The 18,271-nt window shown below is 44.3% G+C and overlaps 3 protein-coding genes and 1 long non-coding RNA gene across 4 annotated transcripts; 1 reads left to right on the top strand and 3 right to left on the bottom strand.

Annotated features, from left to right (window-relative positions):
- Positions 1–990: 990 nt before the first annotated feature.
- Positions 991–6,026, bottom strand: LOC129600390 (nuclear pore complex protein DDB_G0274915-like). The gene is made up of 13 exons (XM_055498883.1): positions 6,009–6,026; positions 5,034–5,194; positions 4,760–4,861; positions 4,302–4,437; positions 3,824–4,052; positions 3,684–3,755; positions 3,360–3,525; positions 3,012–3,233; positions 2,698–2,799; positions 2,492–2,634; positions 2,134–2,278; positions 1,953–2,065; positions 991–1,415 (listed from the first exon to the last, which is right to left on the bottom strand). Exons 2-13 carry the CDS (start codon positions 5,089–5,091, stop codon positions 1,257–1,259), a joined length of 1,647 nt encoding a protein of 548 aa, XP_055354858.1. The 5' UTR covers positions 5,092–5,194; positions 6,009–6,026; the 3' UTR covers positions 991–1,256.
- A 699-nt stretch (positions 6,027–6,725) lies between these two features.
- LOC129600391 (uncharacterized) lies at positions 6,726–11,550 on the bottom strand. The gene is made up of 12 exons (XM_055498884.1): positions 11,365–11,550; positions 11,160–11,261; positions 10,737–10,872; positions 9,813–10,044; positions 9,551–9,622; positions 9,239–9,404; positions 8,934–9,140; positions 8,686–8,787; positions 8,479–8,621; positions 8,145–8,289; positions 7,948–8,066; positions 6,726–7,177 (listed from the first exon to the last, which is right to left on the bottom strand). The coding sequence occupies exons 1-12, from the start codon at positions 11,417–11,419 to the stop codon at positions 7,019–7,021; spliced, it is 1,638 nt and encodes a 545-aa protein (XP_055354859.1). The 5' UTR covers positions 11,420–11,550; the 3' UTR covers positions 6,726–7,018.
- A 95-nt stretch (positions 11,551–11,645) lies between these two features.
- LOC129600393 (solute carrier family 2, facilitated glucose transporter member 1-like) lies at positions 11,646–17,559 on the bottom strand. Its single transcript, XM_055498887.1, has 2 exons — positions 17,428–17,559; positions 11,646–13,561 (listed from the first exon to the last, which is right to left on the bottom strand). The coding sequence occupies exon 2, from the start codon at positions 13,535–13,537 to the stop codon at positions 12,011–12,013; it is 1,527 nt and encodes a 508-aa protein (XP_055354862.1). The 5' UTR covers positions 13,538–13,561; positions 17,428–17,559; the 3' UTR covers positions 11,646–12,010.
- On the top strand, positions 14,509–15,659 carry LOC129600394 (uncharacterized). The gene is made up of 3 exons (XR_008692043.1): positions 14,509–14,879; positions 15,020–15,095; positions 15,404–15,659. It is a non-coding gene; the product is annotated as an uncharacterized LOC129600394 (long non-coding RNA).
- Positions 17,560–18,271: the final 712 nt, after the last annotated feature.

Genomic DNA, 18,271 nt, shown 5'->3' with positions numbered 1-18,271 from the left:
GGGTTGGATGGGTAAAAAACGTCGAAGTGGCGATTGTTAATGGCAACTGGCTTGGATTAAAAAACGCCGGGAACGACCAAAACAGACAGTGGCGGTTTATGCATGGATCGACGATTTATTGCAGTTGGCGTTTTTACAGCAGCAGCGGCTATGCAGCAGGATGCATGGGCCATGGCTTTTGGTGCACGTGACGTGAAAATAAAAATTGCTGTATAATTTTATAAACAGTTCCCGGTAATTCCCATGTGTAATAAGTTATATTTTTGGAAGGGTCAAATACGTACGTTTGCAGCAGGCCTGCACGGGTGTATTGTGGTGCGCTGATGCTGAAGCCAACGAATAATAACGATAAACAAACCTGCTCAGCCACGCTTGTACAACGCCGAAATTAATGAATGCTTAAGTAAGGAATGCAGATTTCAGCCATAATTTGGCAGACTTATACGACAGCCTAGCAGAAGTTTATCAGATACAGTAATAGAAAATACCGAAATTCAAATAAACTTTGCAAAATTTATAGGACTGATGTCATTTTGTCGTGTAGATGTACTACCTACCTACTCTATAACTTAATTTACATGATGGTACTGGATCGCGAAGAAAGTAAACCGCCCTACCATATGTACGATAGACCGAGAGATATGCTGCTAAGCCTGATACCATAGTCAATATGGTAGATCTCGGAAGTGCAGTGGTTTTACAAAATACCGGTGTGTATTTGAATACTCCGTGTTTCCGGAGTAGGACAATATGTATCCACCACATTATCCACGTGCACTGTAATTTTCCGCCGCTAGAGTCCGTTAACACAAACCGTTAAGAGATACGAGTACATAATGTACTGTATCGTACATAAATTGATAGCACATAATGTACTTCAGTATGCGTTTCACTATTAACTGCACAACAAAGTAATGTTAAATACAATAAATACCAACGATTTTGCACCGGTTATGGCAAAACTTTTTACATACATAAATTTTTGCATTTATTTTTCTAATTAAAGCGATGACACTATCCGCACAGCAAATAAGGCTTTGCCCGTGTATGGTACGTACAAATACTGCGTAGTATGGTACCCGAATTTGGCCAGTTTATTAGAACATTTTGTCAACATCTAAATTTACAGCTGTCAGGATGACCGAAAATTACGCAGCAGTCGTTAACAGGAATGTTATGGTGGTGACTGCCATTAAAAACATCTGTTGGGTCGTAATTCGGAGTTCGGATCCCCGGGTTTGTCTAGATCGGTATTATTACGGGCTTGGACACTGGAGGGATTTGGACAGCAGATCCCCATTTGTCAAGAAAACGTAGACATCGGTGTCAGCCCAGAACAGGGATTCGATGTACTGGTTGCCGTCGTCACCGATGCCGATTACGTTGACATAGTTCATACTGCCGGCGCCTTTTACCTGTTGAACACATGATATTATATCGTCGAGGATGAACAATCGAGGCGTTGAGAGTAACACAGCTATTTTGTACATATGTAATTTCCGTACCCGACAAAAGGTAGACAGCGATTATTTTTAGCTCCGTTATTGCCAATCCCCTTTAAACTTCGTTGTTTTTCCCACTACATTGCACCTTCTGCAGAAAGCTTTTGCTACTCGACTTCGAATAATAAAACACGCCACAAAATTTTTCCGCGTTGGTTCACACGTAAAAATAAAATTATTTTCTGCATCGGCTAAGATAAAATGATATTGTATCTGTTAAAGAAGTTCATTCCGAATACACTATTTAATCGTACAGTAGAAAAATGTCAAAACTAAGACTGGAATGTACCGTATAATGTCCGTATAACTTCCGTCAGCTATTATCCTTAAACAAATGGAGCTAGACCCGGTGCTGATACTACAGGTGAATTTTTTTATGAAAAGGGTAGGAATTACACAGCGAAAGTGTTTCTCATGGGAAAGATACCAAAGTCTGCAGTTTTAACTGACCATGTAAGCGGCATTCCATCCCTGTGTGATCTTGCAGTTATTGGTAATGACACACAATGATGACGTCGATACCAGAAAGCCCCCATCATCCGGTTCATAAGCCGAAATATCCGCTGCAAAAGGTCACAGATAATTTTATTATATTCGTATTAGGCGGTCAAAGAAGTGCTCCAGTTAATACCATCGAACGAGTACGTGGTGTACGGGCGGACCGTGGAAATAGCGCCGGTGTAATCGGTGCGAATAAACTCCCATCGGATGCGTGTATCGTCCACCATCGGCGACACGGGAAAGCAGCCGGATGCCCAGCAGTTGTACTGTGCTGTCTGCAAAGCGATTCCAGCATTTCCATCGAAATATACAACAACGATCGCCACGCAGAAGCACCACCATAGTACCAGGTAACTATCAACGTAGTAGTCCCTATCACGGTAACTGGAATACGTATCACCGTAGGCTGCCGGAGCGGCGGTTTATCTTAAAGTACCACTATCGGCAAATGTCATACGATCTGCAAATTACTTCCTAATACAACATACATCGGTGCGGACACGCGTGATCTGATACTTTTGGTCCGTCCAGATGGAGCGCACAGGACCGGTGACCCCCGGCAGAACATAGCTGACAGGCACCGATGGGCCAATGATCTTGTTGGTGATGTCGATCTGTACGGCGCAGTCACCTGTAACAGAGACAAGGGAAAGCTTTTTATTTGGCGAATGCTGTAGAAGATAAATTTTTTTACCAGAAAACATGTAATACTTGTCGTTCCACAAAATGCTCGCCTCGTCGATGGTCGGAGTGGGCGTGGCGCAAAAGTTAACGGAACATGTCGGGGGCACGGTTGCTGAAACATGCAATACGAAAATTTATTAAAAATTTACTTTCTATGACATCGGTTTTTTGGTATTTAGGGCCAATGAGCTAATGTCAAAATTATTATTATTTACGGAAAATCCTGACTGCGGCTGTAAAACTGTGCAGTGTAGCCCTTTGCGATAATTAATTTTCAGTTTGGCTGTTCTGTGTAACTGTATAGTAAAAATAAAATTCCCCTACTCGTTGGAGCTGTCGCCGCCGTTGGACACGTCACAGCCGTGATTGTGTCGGTCGTCGGTGTCGTCGTCAACGCCGTCGTTGTCGAGATTGTCGTTAACGTTGTGGTGTCAGTGGACGTCCCGGTGGTTGTCGAGGCAGTTGTAGTTGTCGGTGTGGTCGTTAGGGGTGTGGTTGTCGTCGTTGCGGTCGTAGTGGTCACGCACGATTGGGCGGCACAGTTCACTGCAGTACAGGAAAATTGTTTTCGTGTATTCATCAATCATCATTCATTGTATTCATCAATCATTCATTTCGATCAGTAGAAGTGTATCAGGATGAGAATAGTATCCACCATGGCCAGTAACGTACACGGCAGGCATAAACCCGGGTTGAGACCGTAAAACATGCTGATGAGCTGGCAGTCGGTGTTGCTGATGTTGTTGAGTTTCGGTATACAGCCCGGACTGTTAGGCCTGCCCGCAGGGACGGTGAAGACCACCGTGCCGGGTTTGGCGTAATCCGTTGGTTGGTTATGCTGCAGTCAACAAGCGAAACACCGTACAACTATAAGCTGATTCAATCTCATAATATGTATATTAACATTTCCAGGGGTTCATTCAGCGGTCCAATAACCACGGCGACGACATTAATCTGGAGACTTATCAATACCAGTAATTATCAGCAGTACATTACCGTTATGCTGCAGTAGTCGTAGCCGAACCGGCCCCAGTACGCCTGCGAGTCCGTGTAAACGGTAAAGAGGCTCTGCGAATTGAACAATCTATCAGCAGAGCGCAGCTTGTATAACCTTATAACCTAAGGTAGAAGCGTACCGGAGTAACAGCGTTGCTGAGGTTCAGGGTAATATACAGGTCGCGATCCTTGCGCAGTTGTTCCTCCCGTTTGCCAAGACTGATGGCGATGAACTTGAGGACGCAGTGGACATCGGTGGAGCAGCTCAGACTGTCACGGGCGATGGCTATCATCTGCTCGGTCTGGGTGGTCTGGAGCGCCCGATTGACCCCGGGATCACTGGATGAGGAGGTGCGGTTGGCGCTGCCTCTATTGATGAGGACGGTAAGAAAATGCACGCTGCATACTAAATTTCCAGCATTCGGTACGCTTGTGGCGCGGCGCAGTACGCTGTACGACAGCCGGATATTTTACTTTTGTCGGGCAGTGTACTGCGCCACGTGAGTACGAAATGCTGGATGTTGAAGCGCGCGACTGTCTAGTCTTAAATATAAGTGCTGTCGCTAAAAAAGTCAATATTCTAGCTATAATTTATCCGAATATATTTATTTGACTTACGGTCCGCCGGTCAGCGCCGTAAAGCGGATCTTATAGCGACTATCCGTGCAGTCCACAGGAGTGAATACCATCTTATTGGACAGGGCATCCGTCATGATCTGGATAGCTTGCTGAATTGTTGACTTTTCTGTCGCGGCTACATAGAACACCATAAATTTCAATTTTAAATTAAAAACAATAAATATATAAAGTTAAAATTCGATTTTTACAAGATGAAGTTCTCTCTGATCTGTCTTCGCCTACAATGGGCACGTGATACATTTTCACACAGTGCAATATGATAAAACGTTGTTTAAGATATCAAGAGGACTACTGCAACTGAACGTATTAACTGAAAAATAGGTTACATTAACAAATTACAACTATCTATACTTGTATACTCTGAAGACTAAGTGTAGGTATGCAATGGTGAACTGGTGTGTCGGTATATATTGTACAGTACACTTCAATCAACGTACAGTAATCCAAATCAATGCAGAAGGGTATACTCGATGCATTCCATTTTCCATATGCCCCATCCACGTTGGTGGTGCGCAGATGCTGGGATGCGCCAAAACTGCCTGTTTGCGTGAAGTGCCATACATTTTAAAAAAGTACAGTTCAACAATCATTACCGACTGCCAAAAACCTAGACTCAATAAGGCTCGAATAATAAATAATAATAATTGTTACCTCTGTTAATAATTATATTACTCTGTTCTAATAGCAATTATATTACTCTGTCTCTGTTACCTGTGGCACCCTGTAGAATAAGCACTATTCCCATGCATACCGATGGGGTCAGTGTCATAATGCTCGGTTGTTGTGGGCGCTAACAGGAACAGGGATAAGCAGACAATCCCTCAAAAGATTACACACCAGCAGCCACGTGCCTATAATCCTTTACCAGGAATCTACGAGTATACAAGATGTATTCAGTGTATAGCATACCGCACACCGCACAGTGCACACTACCGGCGGAGAGGAACAACGTCATCACAGCCGGGTTCTTTGTGTTTTGTCTACGCGAATCACTTCTGTCAGCGTAAAATTTCCCTCAGCGGTCAGCGTATTATGGCTTAATTATGCGCTGATTGACGACATTTTATCAGAGTTATAATAACATGGCCGGATGCATGCCCGATATATGGATAAACCAGTATGCTTTGTGTTCCCTGAGCATGTGATCATGGGGACACTCTGTATACGGCTGCGGGACAAGCCGTCGCGAGATATTCACCTGGAGACACTTGTGCGTAAAGGACTTCCGATTGTCGGGAGAATGCCGGTCGCAGAGCGTTTCGAGGTATGCAGATTTAGTTTTGGAATGCTTGGTTGACGTGGTTATTAGCAAAAGCATATTTATTCGTTGCTACGCTGGAATAATTTACCGCTGGACTTATCGTTGCATGAATTTGTTCGTTGCAGATCAATGGGAGGTCCTTTTTGAATTCCATCGCGAGACATAAAAATTTGTGATGTTGAGAAATTACCAACAAAAACCGGAGAAGCATGAAATCTTTCTTAAATTTTAACCTATTTTGCTTAATGTGCTTCAATATTTTCGCTCGTTTCTGAAAGATCAGATTCATCCACGCCTTTACGAGTAACAAGTCTACACGGGTGTTGTACCAATTCTGAATTTGCAGAAAATCATACCGCTCAACTGTGTTCGTACTTTCATAGCTACACTTATGGCACAGTTTGTACAAGTTAAATTTTCAGTACCTGTTGATGTTTGATATGTATCCGGAGCATCCCGTCGTATTCCACAGTATTCTTCTACGTAGCCTTTATGTATCCTACTACTGTTCCAGCCATCCTACTAATTCTACGTCCTTTTTTTTCAGTGCCGTATTCCACAAGATTCCTGGAGTATTCTCTAAGTAATCCGCATGTATTCCACTAATTGATTGACTGAATGTTTATTGAGTAGCCAAGCCGGGTGCAATTCGGCACTATCACATATCCTGATTCACGAAGAACATCAAATAATAAGAAACCTGAAGTAATTAACTGGACACTCCAGCGATACGAAACGAATACAGTATGGATACTAGTACGCTAAGATTCTGAAGTTGTTGCATACGGACGACAGCATGGGATACATAAAAGATACGCGCTCCCAGAATGAATCTGTGCTTGCTGGATAGATTTCCAATTTCCATCGGTTTGTTCAGTGGCGAATTTAAGCGAAGCATGTGTTTGTTGGGAAGTGGTTACTTCAAAAAAGTAAAGGGTAAAGTATCGCTTAGAAACGTAGATCAGTTTTGCAACAAAGTGAAAAAAATACTTTTTTAGCTTTTGCTTGATAGAAATAATAATGGGCGAAGATTTACATTCACTTGTAAATTTACATTCTGAGTTGTATAAATGTAGACATGTTGGCTACCCTGGTGTACGTATGATACAAAGTATAACATAACAGTTTATTTCTCTTCAGTGAACGACCGCGCAGACAATCTGGAAATTTATTGCCGGTATTTTCAAGGTAACTCCTGTTTTCAATCTGTCTTATCAACGATAAGAACATTAACCTGCAGAGTTAGTAAGAGGGGTTCATTCCCTGCATTACTAGTATGGCACGATTTGCCGAATTGGGCTAATTTGTCACACTTATAAAACGTGCAGTATGGTCGCAATGCAAAAGTTACAGTTCACATTTTGAAAAAAGATCCCATCTACGATATGATCGTACATGGATTTCGGTTGCCGACTCCGCATGCCATGGGGGTTGCTTACGGGCTGGGGCACTGGAGGGCTTTGGAGAGCAGATCACCATTCGATAAATAGGCAAAGTAGTCGGTGGCAACCCAGAACATGGTGTTAAGGTACTGGTTGCCGTCGTCGCCGGTGCCGATAACGTTGACATAGTTTATCCCAGCGGTGCCTTTCACCTAATCATACATACTTTACGTTACCGTGCATCATCCAGCAAACAACAGGGACTGAAAACAGCCGAGCTGAAAAATCCTGCTTTGTGCCCGGCGGGAGTGTGATGTTGTGGCTAATTAATATGGTGCTTTTGTACTGCGGAAGAGTTAACCATCTGGTGGGCTACAAAGTCGTACGCCGGCCGCGGGGCAAAAAAAAACTGTCGCTACGTTCTTCGTATTTCAGTAACTTTAAATGCACGTCTTTGTAAACCGGTCATTGGAATTTAAATTTTAGTTTAAATTTCTGTCAATCATTTTATTTTTAAAAAAAATCAGTGTACGGGTAATTTAGTTTAAAGCTTACAGTACTCCGTACACAGTACACTTACAAACTTATGAGCAAAGTCTAAGGTCTAAACTGGTCATTTCTAAAAGCTGTGTTTTGTTAGGAAATTCCAAAACCGGTTTATGGACCGGTTCATAAATGTAAATTAAGCGTACTTCGAAAAAACCTATAAATGGGCTCCGTTACTTCCTTATACAATAACGCGGTTACACATCTGGCTCTCATCTAGTAAATTGACAAAGTTAAAAGGTTTAACATAAGTTAACCTGGGAACCCAGTTAACTGTCATCTAGCACAAAGCTAAGGAGAGCCCATTTATAAAATTTTTCGAAGGAGAAGGCAATGATTTAACGAATGGCCGAAATAAGAAAAATTCCGTGCAAAGGAATCGACTATTTTTGCTGTTGTTTGTCGCTTTTTATCTTAATAAGCACTTTGAACTGACCATGTACACGGCATTCCATCCCTGCGTGATTTTGCAGTTAGGATCGGTAAGTATACACAAATTCCCGATCCCGACCAGATTGCCCGAGTCATCATCCGCTGCATAGGCCAGAACATCCGCTGCAAAAGGTTATAGATGTTGGTTAGATGTGTCAAGTGAATTGGCGTGATACGCGGTTGTGCGCGTGCACCGCATACCGTCGTAGGAGTACGTTGTGTACGGGCTGGTTGTCGCCATAAGTCCGCCGGAATCGGTGCGAATGAACTCCCAGCGGGGTCGGATATCGTCTACCATCGGCGATACGGGAAAACACCCGGCGGCATAACAGTTGTACTGTGTTGTCTGCAAAGGAAAGACGGGAATCAAGGATATTCCCAAAAAATAATTATGCAGTTGTATTCATCGCAACAGAATATGTTCGCCAAGCCGCATTGGTATAACCGTAGATAACCACCAGAACGGGAGTTTTCTTCGACGGAAGCTGACGTTGTATTTTAAGCAAATTACTTTTATTTCTTTTTAAGCACGTACGTCGGTGACGACACGCGTGATCTTATATTTTAGGTCCGTCCAGATGGATCTCACGGGACCGGAGACTCCGGGCAGGACATAGCTGACCGGCACCGACGTGCCGATGATTTTGTTATGATCGTCGATCTGTACGGCGCAGTCACCTGCAATTTGAACGGAACTGTTTTACGGCAAATTTAGCGGATCGGGAAAGTCTCGATCATGTACCGGAAAACATGTAATACTTGTCGTTCCAGAGAATGCTCGCCTCGTCGATGGTCGGAGTGGGTGTGGCGCAGAAGTCAACGGAACATGTCGGGGGCGGGGTTGCTGAAGGAGGAATAACAAGATAACGACGTTTATGGCAAAATTACATTGCAAGTCAAAGAATTCTTTTGCACCGCAGGCTTGTGATTTTTTTTATAAATTATTTCATTAATAATTTTATATCCATAGAAAAATAAATGTTCCCATACTTGTTGGAACCGTCGCCGCCGTTGGACAGGTCATAGCCGTTGTCGTGCCGGTCGTTGGTGTTGTCGTTGGTGTTGTTGGTGTTGTGGACGTTGTGCTGTCGGTGGATGCCCCGGTGGTTGTCAAGGCAGTGGTGGTCGTCGGTGTGGTGGGCGTGGTTGTCGTCGTGGTCGTGGTGGTCGTCACGCAGGATTGTGCGGCGCAGTTTACTGCAGCAAAGGTTATTATAGGTCGTGGTTATGCTAACTGATTATTGTGGTTAGGAATTATTTTCCGCAGTTAGATCGATGCATCACGCATAACTTACACGGCTTGCATAAAGTCGCGTCGAGCCCGTACAACAAACTGATGAGCTGGCAGTCGGTGTTGCTGATATTGCTGAGTTTGGGGATACAGCCCGGACTGTTTGGCTTGCCCGCAGGGACGGTGAAGACCACCGTGCCGGGTTTGGCGTAATCGGTCGGCTGGTTATGCTGTCATCCAGAGAACACCATACAATGGTAGACAGCTTCTTAGACTTGTTAATATTATTCTAGTTTACGGTAATTCATCCGCGGGAACTGTAACTAGAAACGACACTACACAACGTTCTCCATTAGTAACGGTTATATAAACTTACCGTTATGCTGCAGTAGTCGTAGCCGAATCGGCCAATATACGCCTGGGTGTCCAGGTAAGTAGTGAACTGACTCTGCGAACCCATCAAGCTGTCAGTTACTATATTCAAACACTATATTTCCACGAAATTCCCAACCCGATTTCATCTTATCCCCTTAATTAGATGCGCAGTGCCGATGCACGGGACGACTAGGTAGGAAACGTGCTTCTTAATTTGGTAAAAACCCGGTGCAGTTTTATTAAGCTAATGATGACTGGCGTACCGGTGTAACGGCGTTGCTGAGCGTGACGGTAATATACTGGTCGCGATCCTTGCGCAGCTGTTCCTCCCGTTTGCCCAGACAGATGGCGATGAACTTGAGGGCACAGTGCACATCGGTGGAGCAGCCCAGACTGTCACGGGCAATGGCCACCACTTGCTCGGTCTGGGACGCCCTCTGCTGGGCTGAATTAACACCAGGATCACTGGACGAGGAGATGCGGTTGGCGCTGCCTCTGTGGAATGGCACAAAATCTTAGGATGGGTTTCGAACTCTAAGTAAATGTATCATTAGTATGGTTGCCCAACAGTAAAGCCGACTTCCACTGTGGTCAGTTGGCTTCGCTTTAAGCTGCAGTAGGGTGAAATTATTTACGGTATATTTTCAAAATTTCAAGCTACAACGTCGTATCAATTCCATAACGAAATAGGCTTTCTGCGTGTTTGAAATAGCTGATTAATTTAAAACCTGGTTATTTTAAGTATTATTTTAAACTCTTAACAAGCCAGTTTTATACTACGGTATCACAGGATTTAACGAAGTTTTGACGAAAGGCAGCTGACAAAACGATAAAAAAGGACGAGAAATTGTTAATCACTTCAACTCCTAAACGATTAAAGATTTTCAGGGGTTTTTGTAAAATAATTTGGTTAGTTTTAAATCTCATTGTATTTCATCTCATTGCAAAAACGGCTCAAAAGTGTTTGAATTTCAGACCTTACTTTGAGCAAGCTAGAATAAATTCTACCCTAGCAGAAACGGAGGCTTGTCTTGCATAACATGTACTACCCTAGTATACTCTTACAGATACATCGAATCCGTTCGCGAACCGATCCTTTTTACTACTGTAGGATTCAGTACGGACGTACAGTCAACCGTACAGTAAACGAGTGGTCGGCCTACGAACGGATTCGAATAATGGCTTACGGTCCTCCGGTCAGCGCCGTAAAGCGTATCTTGTAACGGCTATCCGTGCAGTCCACGGGAGTAAATATCAGTTTACCGGACAGTGCATCCATCATGATCTGGATGGCCTGCTGAATTGTTGACCTTTCTGTCGGGGCTGTATAAGAGGAAACCATTATCAAAATGGTTACATAATATTATTACAAAATTAATATTATTACAAATTACATAATATTATTACAAATATTATTACAAAAACATCCACTTATACGCTAAAACCATGTACAGAGTACTCGTACTTAGCACTACTGTGCTTATACAAATCGAAAGTTACTTTCCTGATTAGATACTGTAAAAAGAAAATTATTGCAGCACTTATGGGTGTGATTATGTATGTATACTGCGTTATTATACTGCACGCGAAAAACTGAGAAATTGACGTACAGTAATCGGCGTCGATGCAGTAGGGAATACTCGATGCATTCCATTTTCCATACGCACCGTCCACATTGATGGTGCGCAGATGTTGGGACGCCCCGAAACTACCTGTTTATTGTGAACACGTACAGTATATCTGTACCTTAATTTACATTTTTAAACCCGTTCTATGACAATTCTTCAACATTCATAACTCCCGTAGCCGTTTTACCTAAGACGCTTAAGAGCAACACCGTAATCACGCATAACCAAGTGATCGAGGCCATGATTGTTGGTTCTGGGGGCGTACACAGGAACACCGATGAATAATCCCGGAAAAAGGGGCAAATAGCAGCAGCTACGTGCCGATGATTACCGTCTGCAGCGTATCGAAAAATGTAAAGGATCGGCCGTGTGTACCGATGGTAGGGAGGGAAATCGCCAATGCCGCCGGGTTTCTGGTATCTCGTTCATAGTCACATCTGTCAGCACGATTTTCACTTAGCGGTCAGCGGATTACGGTTTAATTATGCGCGGTTGGCATTTTATCAGAATATAATATCAATGTGATGAATAACATTGCCGGTTTCTTGCCTTGATACATGGATAAAACAATGTATTTTCAAGTAGCTCATTAACGTTGCAACGTCGAGAAGATATCTAACATCGGCAACAAATTTAATAACTGTGATAAACTTCCGTACGGAAGCATCCGGAAAAAATCACCAGTAAATGTAACACAGCCACAAAACTACAGTATTTCATATATGCAAAAGAGCTATGGCGAAACCCAGTTTATGACTATCTGTACTTTTGACTCAGATATTTTTTGTTTGTGACGGATAATTGTCTAATAGTTTGCTGTTTGTCTTCGTAAATTATCGCGTCTGCCGTTCACTGCGCAATAAAGCTTGAATCTCCTCAATAGTTTTTCCTTTAGTTTCCGGCAGCTTAATCACAATATGCACCGTCGCCAGCGCCACCAACCCGGCAAAGATGAGGAACGTATAATGCTTAGCCACCACCACAATCAGCGGGAACAACAGCGTCGTCAGAATGGCTCCCGCCCAGGACACTGCGGCCACCAGGCTAGCCGATGAATTATGTGCTTCCTGGGGGAACAGTTCTCCCGGGAGGATCCATGGCACCGACGCCGACCCGGTAGCGAAGGAGGCGATGAAGAGCGGCATACAGGCGGCACTCCCGTACTTGGTCCACTCCACGCCCTGCTCGCGGGTCACGGCGAACACCACGAACAGCACCAGCGCCACGATCATCCCCAGGTGGCTGATGAGGAGGAGGGTGCGGCGGCCCAGGCGGTCCACCAACGCCATGGAGGTCAGCAGCGCGATGAGGTACACCACCCAGACGCCCATGGTGGCGTACACGGCGTCCATCTGCTTCAACCCGACATCGTCGAAGATGGAGGTAGAGTAGAAGGTCACGCAGTAGAACCCGCAGAACTGATGGGCCAGCATGGGCACGGCCACCAGCCAGCAGATCTTGCGGAGGAAGGGGTCGACGAACAGCCCCAGGAGAGTGACGTTGCGGGTGCCCTTGAGGTGCTCGGCCTCGGTGTGCATCTCCTCCAGCTCGTCCTTGACCGAACCGGCACCGCGAAACCACATAAGCGCCATCTGGGCGTCGGCCTCCCGGCTCTTCTCGATATAAAGGTACCGCGGACTCTCTGGGCAGAACGGGAGGATGGCGCAGGCGATCACCACCGGGATGATGACGGCGCTGACCAAATACGGCCACCCTGTCTCGTGACCCAGGACGTACGGGAACCCGATGGCGGTGGTGACGATCAGGCCCAGGACGTACATCACCGGCGGCAGGGTCCCGGCGGCACCGCGCAATTTCGCAGGGGTGATCTCCGAGGTGTAGATAGGCGTGACCACGGTAACCAGGCCCGTGCCCAGTCCGATGACGATCCGTCCCAATAGAAACAGCTCCCATGAACCAGCGGTCGGGCCGAAGGAACACAGGACACACCCGGCCAGGAGAATGACGGCGCCCAGCATCAGTGACTTTTTGATGCCCAGTCCGTGGATGAAGAGGTTGGTTAGGAGGGTGCCGATCAGGGCGCCGACACACAGCATGGACGAGCACAGCGCCCACAGGGTGTACAGTTCGTAGTTCTGCTTCAGGGATTTTTCCTCGGCTTGAGGGATGGTCCGGCACCACAAGTAGTGGTTGGGATCGTGGAGGTCGGTGTTGTTGGTGTAATTGCCGGCGAACTGGCCGCCCCAGCGGACGCACTTGACGGAGCGGATCCAGTTGAGGACGATGTTCTGGGGCCCGTTGAGGGCGGAGACGCTAAGGCCGTGCGGGAACCAGGTGCCGAAGGTGGAAGCGAAGAGGGCCACGGCCAGTTTGCCGGTCAGCTTCCCCTGGTCGGACATGGTGCGGATGGAGATCGCGATAATCTTTAGCGATAATACACAAAACGATAAATCTTTAGTTATCTACCGCCAATATTTTTGTAATGTAATTTTAAGATATCTAAATAACAGCGACAAATCAGAAAATCGCGCGATTTACTTCAGTTGTCAATCGTGAGAAACCTCGCTATACATATAATCTGACTAAAAGAGGCTGACGCAATAACTGAACGTGTCCATTCATTTTGGCCACCATTCATTTTGGCCACCGTTCATTTTGGCCACCATTCATTTCGGCCATCACTGATTTGGTTAATACCGCGCTCGATTGTCTTAAGTTACTGTATCCGCCCGCACAAGTTGCTCCACAGAGTGAGGTGTACGCATATTTGCACTCACATTGCTCGCTGTTTAGCGCAGCGCGTGCATGGAGAAGGCAACGGCCGGATCTGCCAATGGAGCAACTTGTGCGGGCGGCTACAGTATTCTTACGGTATTCGTAGGTTTTTTTTCTTAGGTTTTATATGTATGTACTCGTATTTATATGTGTTCTTAGGTTTTCTTTGGTGTTTTTTCTTAGGTTTTAAGTATATGTACTCGTACTGACAAAGGGAATCTGTGAGTCAAGAAATGTTTATTTCTTGTGTTTTATTCTTAGGCCCGGTTTCCACGGCAGATTTGAAAATTTGTATTTCCGGTGCCAGTAACAAAACAATTGGGCGCTGCCAACATACAAGTAACTCAGCGGCTGTTCGAGCGGCTACGCATGTGTCAGCTGTGATGTTAATCGCAGGCCACCAGAGCAAAACTTTTTAAACTAGCCGCTGGCCTCTGACCGCCGTAGGGTTCTATAAGCAGCGCTCTGGGCGGTTGGCGACTGTGCCGAAAATAATGTAGCTCTGTGACTGTGCGGTTGGCACACCGCACAATCCACGTGCTTGAATGCGTACTGTCGACGCAGATGTTGCTCTGCACGCGGGTTTTCAGGCTTTGCAGGTTGCCGTCAGTAAAAGTTATTCAGTCTTCGTAAAATTTTTAAGTTGTTGTCGTTTCAGCGATCTCGTTTCTGGTCCTGCAAACTTATTTTTATTAAAGCAGTTTTCACTTTTGCGGTACATTTAATAATACTGTTCGCCACCATGCGCGAAATCGCTTGGAACTGGGGACTACTTGCTAGCTTGAGCGACTTCGCTTGTTCTCCTGGCTTCTGGGCTGATGACGTTTATACCCTTGCTCGCGTTTCCTTTCCTGATTTGTCCTCAAAAACCCCGCCACAACCTAGGGATAGCTGAAAAGCCATGGAGGGGAAGCAGCGGCATGGAGAACGAGCCATTCAACGGAAAGCGGAGTCGCATTCACTACAGTGAGTCACTACAGTTCGAGTGTTAGACTGCGAGTTACCGTTTTAGTGTCCTCAGCTAAACCACATAGAGACAGAAGTCTTGCCAATAAGTTATTTAATCATCTTGCAGTTACTAAAAATGATTTTGTTTATCTGACTAGCCACCCGTCGTTATTCCATCCTGAACTTTGCGGCATATGGCGGACAGCAGGAACGAGCGAGATCGCGTTAAGCAAGGTATGTGATAAAGGTGGTTCAGCTGAATAATCCCTGTACTTGCTTAATACTAACAAACATACCGCACAGTATTTTTCGTAGCTCGCCGTATTTGGAATGCATGATCGTTCTGTTCGTTTAATTTTATGATTTTATCGTTTGTTTTCCTCAGATTATGTTTTTGCTTTATGTGGTTCGTATTTTGGTTACTTCGCCATTCCTCTTCACTTTTCAATTTCTCATTTTATTAGGTTGAGATAAATAAATTAATAAAAGCCGATTATATTATAACATTCTGAACACATTTTAACAAAATCGGGTTTTTTCAGTGTACTTGAGCAGCTCGCGAACGGGGAGCTTTGGCTGCTGGCCTGGTGACAGCTATCTTCAACGGCTGGAAGGACTATCACGTGAAATCCGACGCCAAGAAAGACGATATTTTAGGACATATCTTGGTAAAAACGAAATCGTTTTTGGCAGAACTCAGATCGACGCGTTTGTTCTACAATTAATTGTGCTGTCGATGTTGTTTTTTTGTTTTTCTCCGGCCAGCTATGTGATAAGTAATAAATAACTGTGTTTTAATGTTGCTGGTGTTGGCAATATTTTTCTAAGCATTTGTTACAGCGCTCGCTCACAGCGCAGGGCTGTTTTTATTTATTATTAAAATTGGTAAACTGTGACTGGATTTGCATTGACGTTCGCGTTAAACAACAGAGAACGCATACTTAGTTCGCACGCCTTCTGTACTGCACTAGCTCCCAACCACCACCTCAATAGCCGCTGCTTTGCATTGACCCAGCACTCGAACAATAGTTCTCTCATACCTCGCTGATATTTACTTACGGCATGCACCGCTCTTGGGCAGTACTTTCGTATGCTGTGGTTGACAAAAAAATAGTGTTCCAATTTCTGATGCTACTGTTACCTCACGATTATGCAGATAGTAACGTTTTGTGGGAGCTGCGCCAGTAACATGCGCAGATCAAGTCATAAGTAAACAGATGTTGGCAAGCTGCGAATCTTATCTCAAAAACGAGGCTTTTTTAATCCGGGAGGTTCACTTCTTAGGTCTCTTAGGTTCTTATTTTTGCTTTGTTCGTTTCGTTTTAAAAAAAATTGCTTGATCATAGTCTTACAAAGTGAGTAGCGAGTGCATGTATTAGCTAAAAATCGAAAGCGGTAACAAAATCAGTTGTGGGCGAAATGAATGGTGGCCAAAATGAATGGTGGCCAAAATGAACGGTGGCCAAAATGATAGGGCGCCATAACTGAATAGCTCCCATCAGCTATTGTATGGCTAGTAGCGCAGGATCAATGGCACCGCGATAAAAGAGCATGTGGCCTTTATATGGCCAAATTAGACTAATTTTACACTGTTAAAGCTCATTGGGCGTGCGTTACTAATTTGCCTGTGGGCGAACTACTGACATTCATTAACAGCATTTATACAAATTAGGTATGTACAGCATATTCACATCCAGGAAACAAGAGGGGTAGATCCTGACTCCTGTGCAGCTAACTATACCGGGATGCTAAATTTGCGTCCAGCTTAATGGAAGTTGTATCCTTTGATACACACGTACACGTATTGGACAGCCGGTAAAGACAGTAGTGATAGAAGTACACAAAGTACAGCACGTACTGCTGACATAAAACAAAGCGCTAGTTGAAGCATCTTTTATAAGTGCGCCGGGGTTTATTAATTATCACACCAGGAATAATTACGGTAGACTGTACACACAGCGATGGCTAACAAAAAGGCAGTAGAAAGAGCAAATTATTTATTGGCTTCGAAAAACTTTTCCATGTATTTGTAGGTTAAAGAAAAACGGTTGTGGACGGCTCAATTACATAATTACTAGCGATAAAATATCCCAAGTAAAAGCAAACCATAATCCAATTAAAAACGATACTGATCAACAAATTGATTAACAAACGATTAAATAATTAGCACGATCACCAAATACTGTATTCCAGAATACAGATATGTACAATTGTACGCAAACCAGTGCTCACGGAAATTATAAAACCGTTACATTTGCCGGTAATGATAGGCTTGCCAATTTAACTGCTTTCGTTTATTTATGATCGAGTTCTGTGCATAGACTGCACATTCGCATATCGGACTAAAATATAAACTGAGCGAGTTATCCACAAAAAGTGCAAATTAATCGAATTTTTGGAAATTGTGCAGTGCTGAATGGCCGCCATAAAGACCGGTTACGGACGCTTTCACAGCGTGTTATTATAGTCTATTGACTACTCGACTGCTCTTGAAATAGTTATGTCAACAGATTACACAAAACCCGCTAATCCGTATAAAAACACGGTAAACATACCGTCAACTTACCGGGAAACAGAAATCACACCGTTTTCAACACAGTACCAACCCTCGAATCACCGTAACCAATACAGCCATGAATTTATCCGCGGTCGAAAAAAGGGCGAACTGGGTATCGTGTTTCAAGGTTATGGAATAAGGTTTCTCTTGGATGTCGAGCGAGACGCATCCAAAATTCCTCTCTCACTGTATCACGCGCCATCAGCATGGTATCGTTCAGAGAAACTGGAAGTGACAGATCAGTGACGCTGTATAAATATCGATCGTCTCTGTGTGTCGGTTAATTTGTGTAGTCAGGGAAAACAGTACCACAAAGACGGATTGAGAGGAAGACCAAGAGCAACTGCATCTCTAGACGCCGACGTCACCAGACGGACGGGCACTGCTTAGTTTGTTTGACTTTTGAGTTTTGAGCATGCCGTGCACGCGATGGAATAAGCATAATGAGCGGCTTGATTGCCGGGCGTCGTTGCGCGGAGTTATAAATGTTATGGGCTTGCACTTGGTGATCAGATGTTTTTGACAACGGTGATGATAGTTTCGGTGATGATGCGCGTTCCTCTTAAACGATCAAGATTTTGTGTGCATAATAAAATCTGCCATATATCAAATTTTATGTGTTCATGTCGGTTTTATGCGAAATCCTGATCATACAGAAGATAAGGTTTTGTTTATTATGACGTTCTTATGAGTATTAATTTATGAGTATCAATCGCCGATATTGTCCCTTATATGATTCATAATTACGGCTTGAAATTAGTCGGTGTAATTAACCGGTATAACTAACGGGCAGAATAATTTAGTGCCTTAATTAACCATATTCCAGGCAAAACGAATATGAATACTTTGCCTC

Source organism: Paramacrobiotus metropolitanus, unplaced genomic scaffold, assembly GCF_019649055.1.
Source record: "Paramacrobiotus metropolitanus isolate TYO unplaced genomic scaffold, Prichtersi_v1.0 Parri_scaffold0000175, whole genome shotgun sequence".
Taxonomy (NCBI): Eukaryota; Metazoa; Tardigrada; class Eutardigrada; order Parachela; family Macrobiotidae; genus Paramacrobiotus; species Paramacrobiotus metropolitanus.
This window is presented reverse-complemented; position numbering and strand designations above follow the sequence as displayed.

What these genes read in the sequence shown, in the direction of transcription:
- LOC129600390 (XM_055498883.1), bottom strand. Translation starts at nt 5,091, where the DNA reads ATGACACTGACCCCATCGGTATGCATGGGAATAGTGCTTATTCTACAG. An exon ending in CCCGGGTTTATGCCTGCCGT is followed by an intron (nt 3,234 to 3,359) that starts GTACGTTACTGG and finishes CCTGTACTGCAG; the next exon opens with TGAACTGTGCCGCCCAATCG. An exon ending in GATGGAATGCCGCTTACATG is followed by an intron (nt 1,416 to 1,952) that starts GTCAGTTAAAAC and finishes TGTGTTCAACAG; the next exon opens with GTAAAAGGCGCCGGCAGTAT.
- LOC129600391 (XM_055498884.1), bottom strand. Translation starts at nt 11,419, where the DNA reads ATGGCCTCGATCACTTGGTTATGCGTGATTACGGTGTTGCTCTTAAGC. An exon ending in CTGCATCGACGCCGATTACT is followed by an intron (nt 10,873 to 11,159) that starts GTACGTCAATTT and finishes CCTCTTATACAG; the next exon opens with CCCCGACAGAAAGGTCAACA. An exon ending in GGCGGCGACGGTTCCAACAA is followed by an intron (nt 8,788 to 8,933) that starts GTATGGGAACAT and finishes TTCCTCCTTCAG; the next exon opens with CAACCCCGCCCCCGACATGT.
- LOC129600393 (XM_055498887.1), bottom strand. Translation starts at nt 13,537, where the DNA reads ATGTCCGACCAGGGGAAGCTGACCGGCAAACTGGCCGTGGCCCTCTTC.